Source organism: Sprattus sprattus, assembly GCF_963457725.1.
Source record: "Sprattus sprattus genome assembly, chromosome: 21".
Lineage (NCBI taxonomy): Eukaryota > Metazoa > Chordata > Actinopteri > Clupeiformes > Clupeidae > Sprattus > Sprattus sprattus.
In genome coordinates, this window is record NC_137919.1 from 860,921 (window position 1) to 868,420 (window position 7,500).

A 7,500-nucleotide genomic window follows, 5' to 3' on the forward strand; every position below is an offset into this window, starting at 1 on the left:
TCATTCTCACACTCCATCGATTCATTCATTCTCACACTCCATCGATTCATTCATTCTCACACTCCATCGATTCATTCATTCTCACACTATCGATTCATTCATTCTCACACTCCATCGATTCATTCATTCTCACACTCCATCGATTTATTCATTCTCACACTCCATCGATTCATTCATTCTCACACTCCATCGATTCATTCATTCTCACACTCCATCGATTCATTCATTCTCACACTATCGATTCATTCATTCTCACACTCCATCGATTCATTCATTCTCACACTCCATCGATTCATTCACTCCCACCTCCATCGATTCATTCATTCTCACACTCCATCGATTCATTCATTCTCACACTCCATCGATTCATTCATTCTCACACTCCATCGATTCATTCATTCTCACACTCCATCGATTCATTCATTCTCACACTCTATCGATTCATTCATTCTCACACTCCATCGATTCATTCATTCTCACACTCCATCGATTCATTCACTCTCACACTCCATCGATTCATTCATTCTCACACTCCATCGATTCATTCATTCTCACACTCCATCGATTCATTCACTCTCACACTCCATCGATTCATTCATTCTCACACTCCATCGATTCATTCACTCTCACACTCCATCGATTCATTCATTCTCACACTCCATCGATTCATTCACTCTCACACTCCATCGATTCATTCATTCTCACACTCCATCGATTCATTCACTCTCACACTCCATCGATTCATTCATTCTCACACTCCATCGATTCATTCACTCTCACACTCCATCCATTCATTCATTCTCACACTCCATCGATTCATTCATTCTCACACTCCATCGATTCATTCACTCTCACACTCCATCGATTCATTCATTCTCACACTCCATCGATTCATTCACTCTCACACTCCATCCATTCATTCATTCTCACACTCCATCGATTCATTCACTCTCACACTCCATCCATTCATTCACTCTCACACTCCATCGATTCATTCATTCTCACACTCCATCGATTCATTCACTCTCACACTCCATCGATTCATTCATTCTCACACTCCATCGATTCATTCACTCTCACACTCCATCGATTCATTCATTCTCACACTCCATCGATTCATTCACTCTCACACTCCATCCATTCATTCATTCTCACACTCCATCGATTCATTCACTCTCACACTCCATCCATTCATTCATTCTCACACTCCATCGATTCATTCACTCTCACCTCCATCCATTCATTCACTCTCACACTCCATCGATTCATTCACTCTCACCTCCATCCCTCCCTTTCTTTCTCCCGCTCACACTTTTTCCTATCTTTCCCTCCCTTTATATCTGATACCCTAACCCCCCGCCCACACACACATAGACACATTTGCCTTTGTCTAACCCCCCCCCCCCCCTCTTCTCCTCTCCTCTCCAGACTAGACCAGCTCTGGAGGTCCGGTCGTACGGTGACGTCCACGCTGGCCTTCATCAGCAGCAGTGTGAACCCGCTCCTCTACACGTTCGCCGGGAAGTCGTACATGCGGCGCGAGGGCCTGGGCTTCATGGCCCGCCTCTTCGAGGCCACCGGACGCCTGGAAGCTTCCAGAAAGAGCCGGCAGAACAGCCGACAGAACAGCCAAGAGGCGAAGAAGATGAAGGGAGGGGAGGTGATGGGGGAGGGGGAGGAGGACGGGGAGGAAGGGACCGAGCTCAGGGAGTCGGAGTCGACCACCAGCGCCCACGCCAGCACCCAGAACCGGATCACGGGCCCCCACACCAATGGGAAATGAGGGACCCAAAGGGACTCAAAGGGCCCAGGCCCATGAGACTGTTTCCTGGGGGGATGGAGTGAATGCATTGTGTTGAGTGAAAGCATAAGATGGATGTTATAGAGTGGAAGGGGTTTTTTTGGGGGCGGGGGGGGGGGGGGCACCTAGGACATGCTCCTCAGTGGTGGGGGGGGTAGGTGTTACCCACTACAGTGTGTGTTGGTGGGGGGGGGGGGCACTATGGGTCAGTATTCGGCTACTGTGGGGCAACATCAGCCCTTACTCGTCCAGAGTTCAAATACCTTCATTAGGTCAGAAAGCCTTTCTGCAGCAGCGACTGAGGGCTTTTATCTCTAAAGACTGGGGCCAGCCTGGGACTTGGCATAAAGCAAGCATGTATCGCTCCACTGGTTGAGTCTTGGACTGACATCTTCTTTAGTGTAACTAAAATGTTAGCAATTCCTGGAATTGATAAATCATGTCAATAGAACATTTCAGCCACTAAACAGAAGAAGTCATATCCTGCTAGAAAGCTCTCGTGGTGAAAAATGACTTGGTCAATGAAAAACTTGTGTTAGGCACTGGTAACAGCTATACAAATGTTTAGGGTTGGTGAAAGTGACTGAAGAAGTATAAATGAGTAAAACTAAACAATTGGAGAGTGAATGGCAAAACAGTGGGCTGATTATCTGTGACTCAGAGGACTGCCTGCCCTGCCCTTAATGGGCTCACCATGGTGCACTGGCTTTTTGCTATCATGGTTCCAAATAGCCATACAAACAAAAAGAAATAGTTGGAAAGAGTCTTTGATTATTTTGCAAAGATTTGATCCAGAGGTAGCTGTAGCGTATCTGTTGCTAAGGAACCTAAACTAACACTACCTATCTGATTGTACCTTTTTTACGGTGTTATTGTTGCGCTGTATTCCCTTCAAAAAGCCCTCAGTCCCTGGAGCCATGGTCTCAGTAGTCATGGAGACTGGTGCCATGGTCTCAGTAGTCATGGAGACTGGTGCCATGGTCTCAGTAGTCATGGAGACTGGTGCCATGGTCTCAGTCCAGCCAAAGAGATGGAAACAAAGAAATGCTTTTCCTGAGACACTGTGTGTGTGTGTGTGTGTGTGTGTGTGTGTGTGTGTGTGTGTGTGTGTGTGTGTGTGTGTGTGTGTGTGTTTGTTTGTTTCAAATACACTGTTTGTTATCAATTTGAGGTGATCTTAACTGTCTGAATTCCCTAAATTATCATTTTTACTGCAGGAGATAAGCCAAGTGTCCATCAGTGTTGACGTAAGCTGTGAGTGTGTTTTAGTTAAGGTCAAAAGCCTCAAAGAAAAAGATGCCTGAGCCTGTCCCTAGACACTGGGGTTTCACTGGGGTTTACCTCCGTGGTGGAAATGCATCCGTTACTGATCTGGCCCTGATTTCTTGCAGAACAACATCAGACCCAAATCTGTTCATCAAGGACTTGACACAGTGTTTTGAGGTTGCCAGGTTGGATTGTAAGAATTCCTCCGAATTCCACCTTCACACACACACACACAAATACAAACACACACACACACAAATACACACAAATACACACACACACACACACACACATACACACACACACACACACACACACACACACACACACACACACACACACACACACACACACACACACACACACACACACTGTAGTAACAAGGGGATCTCAAACTTCCTCTTTGTATGTAACCCATATCAAGAACCATAACACACTGGGTGTCAGTACATTTCCAGTTCATTTGGTTCTATTTCAAAAAACCCCCATTCATCACCACCTCTTCACATGTGTGTGTGTGTGTGTGTGTGTGTGTGTGTGTGTGTGTGTGTGTGTGTGTGTGTGTGTGTGTGCATGTTTGCCATTCATCATCACTATGTTCACCATTTCAAACCTCTGCGTGTGGACGTGTGGACTGGCAGTGTGTTGGTGTGTTGATGTGTATCTGTGTACTGGCACATTCATGTTACGACACGAGCTCGAGGAGAACTATGTGTGCTTCAGGAAACCACAGTTTGTCATGATGCAACTGTGGCAGTGTTCAAAGTTGGTTGGGGAGAGGAGAGGAGGAGAGAGGAGGTGTGTTTGAGTGTGTGTGTGTAGCAGGCACATATAACTGCATAAAGATTGTATGTACGCAGGAGGTGTGTGTGAATGTGTGTGTGTAATAGGCACATATAACTGCATAAAGATTGTATGTATGCAGGAGGTGTGTGTGAGTGTGTGTGTGTAATAGGCACATATAACTGCATAAAGATAGAATGTACACCGGAGGGGTGGGGGGGGGGGGGGAGGGGGGGGTTGTTGTTGATGTACTGTATGGGTATTTTGTATGTTTGTTTTTCCAAACAAGCCAAATGTGTTTTTGTATGATTGTTGTTGTTGCCACAAATACATTTTTTTTTGTCCTGAGTTGCTTCATGTCTTTTGTCATGTCACCCATGAACCCATCCCTCTTATGTGGAGATCAGTGCCTCAGTCACTCCAGGATAATGTTGATTTTAAATGTTTTTTGTTTATTTTCTAGGATTATGATGTTAAATGCCCCATGTGTTAGCCTGATTCGTCCACCTACTGCTCTCAGATCAGTTTTCGCTGAGATTATAATCCCATTCACAAGATGAATCACTGTGAACTCTGACTCAGCAGCCAGTGGGGGTGGCTAAAGGCACTGATGTTGAGGTGAAGCATCTGTTTCAACTATTTAGGGCAGAGGTAGCACACAAAGCAATACACACCGTAGTCTCCTCCTCTACACTGTCCCTCTCTCCTCCTCTCCTCTCCACTTTCCCTCTCTCCTCCTCTCCTCTCCTCCTCTCCTCTCTCCTCCTCTCCTCACTCCTCTTCTCCACTTTCCCTCTCTCCTCCTCTCCTCTCTCCTCCTCTCCTCCCCTCATCTCTCCTATCTCCTCTCCTCTCTCCTCCCCTCTCCTCTTCTCCACTGTCCCTCTCTCCTCCTCTCCTCTCCTCTCTCCTCCTCTCTCCTCCTCTCCTCCTCTCTCCTCCTCTCTCCTCTTCTCCACTGTCCCTCTCTCCTCCTCTCCTCTCCTCTCTCCTCCTCTCTCCTCCTCTCCTCCTCTCTCCTCCTCTCTCCTCTTCTCCACTGTCCCTCTCTCCTCCTCTCCTCTCCTCTCTCCTCTCCTCCTCTCTCCTCCTCTCCTCTCTCCTCCTCTCCTCTCCTCCTCTCCACTGTCCCTCTCTCCTCCTCTCCTCTCTCCTCCTCTCCTCTCTCCTCCTCTCCTCTCCTCCTCTCCTCTCCTCCTCTCCACTGTCCCTCTCTCCTCCTCTCCTCTCCTCCTCTCCTCTCCTCTCTCCTCCTCTCCTCTCTCCTCCTCTCCACTGTCCCTCTCTCCTCCTCTCCTCTCTCCTCTATCCTCTCCTCTCTCCTCCTCTCCTCTCTCCTCCTCTTCTCTCTCCTCTATCCTCTCCTCTCTCCCTCTCTCCTCTCTCCTCCTCTCCACTGTCCCTCTCTCCTCCTCTCCTCTCTCCTCCTCTACAGCTTACAGGGTGTATGGTGCCATACAGTCTCATGTGTGACTCTGTTGTGTCCATTCATCAAAGTCTAGCAGCGAGAGTAGAGAGAAAGATAAGATCAGCTAAGAGAGAGAGAAAGATAAGCTGAATAAAAAAACTTGGTTCATAAATTCCTCTCCACTGTCCCTCTCTCCTCCTCTCCTCTCTCCTCCTCTCCTCTCTCCTCCTCTCCACTGTCCCTCTCTCCTCCTCTCCTCTCTCCTCCTCTCCTCTCTCCTCCTCTCCACTGTCCCTCTCTCCTCCTCTCCTCTCTCCTCCTCTCTCCTCTCCTCCTCTCCACTGTCCCTCTCTCCTCCTCTCCTCTCTCCTCCTCTCCTCTCTCCTCCTCTCTCCTCCTCTCCACTGTCCCTCTCTCTTCCTCTCCTCTCTCCTCTCTCCTCCTCTCAACTGTCCCTCTCTCCTCTCTCCTCTCTCCTCCTCTCCTCTCTCCTCCTCTCCACTGTCCCTCTCTCCTCCTCTCCTCTCTCCTCCTCTAGAGCTTACTTATGGTGCGATATGTGACTCTGTTGTGTCCATTCATCAAAGTCTAGCAGCGAGAGAAGAGAGAAAGATAAGATCAGCTAAGAGAGAGATAAGATCAGCTAAATAAAAAACTCAAAAACTTGGAACAGTGTGGTATTAACTTGGTTCATAAAATCCCCATCTAGGTTACGGCTGAGGGTTGACTTCCTGTGTGGTAAGGAGTTAAGAGTGTTTCCCCTTAAATCATGCAACGGGGACAACGCAGAAGGATGTGACACAGACTTTATAACATGTCCTTTCATGCCTCTTGGTCAGTGCAGTGCAGCGAAGAGGACTAGACGCAGTGACAGCCCACAGTACTGTGTTCTCCCCATACAGAGGACTGTACGCAGTGACAGCCCACAGTACTGTGTTATCCCCATACAGGCAACTTCAGGTAAGTCAAAGCTGTACGGTCTAACGTACTCTGTTTATGTGTTGATTTCACTCACTTTGTGGGGTTTGTATTTAGTTTATCTATCTATCTATCTATCAAACCTGTTGTGTCTGGTTGTGTCTGCTTGACGTGAGTAAGGCTGTGAGGAAGTGAGAACACTGAATGTTTTGAGAGTAGCTCTCCACTACTAGTGACTTACTAGTTTTTTTGTCACCACACACAGTTATGCCCTTGTTTGTGACATGTTTTAGGCACATTTTTGCAAGAAGTGGTTGAACTGGTAATAAACTCTAAACTATTCTAATACTCTTCGGCTTTCTGTAACAGCAGTAGTAATGACTGCCGTAGATGTGAGTGTGACTGTGTTCTCATACATATAATTGGCATTGGAGCTTTGAAAGGTTGATCAGAGATCACAGCCATTAGACAGAGAGCAGCAGACCTACATCAAGGACCGTAATAAAAAAGGATGTATTTAATAGAAAAACATAGCCATGTTGATCTTATCAAGTGTCTGTGTATTTCAGTAACAGCCTTGACCTAATTTGGCTTCTCTGTACTTCCTGTTTTTTCAGCTGTCTCTCCCTCCTCTCGCACCCTACACTCTCTCTCTCTCCCTCCCTCCCTCCCTCCCTCTCTCTCTCTCTCTTTCTCTCTCTCTCTTCTCACACCCTTCACTCTTTCTCTCTCCCCCTCCCTCCTCTACACCCTAAACTTTCTCTCTCTCTCTCTCCTCTCACACCCTACACTCTCCCTCCCTCCCTCCTCTAGTCTGAGGCAACCAGCCTCTAAGAAAAACTCTCAACATGGACTCCTTCAACACCACAGCTGACTCAGCCATGCTGCCCCTGCAACCCAATCTCTCCTCCTCTCTCTCTACCTCCTCTTCCTCTTCCTCTTCCTCCTCTTCCCCGGGCCTCTCCGTCTCGCACCAGGTGGGCATCAGCATCCTGAGCATCGCCCTGGTGGTGGGTTTCCCTGGCAACCTGTTTGTGGTGTGGTCGGTGCTGTGCCGCGTGCGCCGGCGCTCCGTGACCTGCCTGCTGGTGTTCAACCTGGCGCTGGCCGACGCCCTGGTTCTGCTCACCGCACCGCTCTTCCTGCGCTTCCTCACCGTGGGCGTGCGGGGCTGGGAGTTCGGCACGGCCGCCTGCAAGGTAGCTCAGGTCACATTCTCTCTCTCTCTCTCTCTCCCTCTCTCTCTCTCTCTCCCTCTCTCTCTCTCTCTCCCTCTCTTCCTCCTGTCCTCCCATCGCCCCCTTTCTCTCCTTCTCTCTCTCTC

The 7,500-nt window shown here is 48.3% G+C and overlaps 2 protein-coding genes across 2 annotated transcripts in view; both read left to right on the forward strand.

Moving 5' to 3' along the window:
- Positions 1-1,783, forward strand: part of LOC308382279 (leukotriene B4 receptor 1-like) — a gene marked incomplete at both ends in the record, with an annotated part of 17,876 nt that extends 16,093 nt beyond the window's left edge. Inside the window, one exon of the mRNA XM_080859985.1 lies at positions 1,429-1,783. Within this exon, the coding sequence (XP_080716111.1) occupies positions 1,429-1,783 (355 nt within the window). The remainder of the gene's footprint in view (positions 1-1,428) is intronic.
- Positions 1,784-7,024: 5,241 nt separating this feature from the next.
- ltb4r (leukotriene B4 receptor) overlaps positions 7,025-7,500 on the forward strand; it is a gene marked incomplete at both ends in the record, with an annotated part of 5,908 nt that continues 5,432 nt past the window's right edge. Inside the window, one exon of the mRNA XM_080860135.1 lies at positions 7,025-7,375. Coding sequence (XP_080716261.1) covers positions 7,025-7,375 — 351 coding nt within the window. The remainder of the gene's footprint in view (positions 7,376-7,500) is intronic.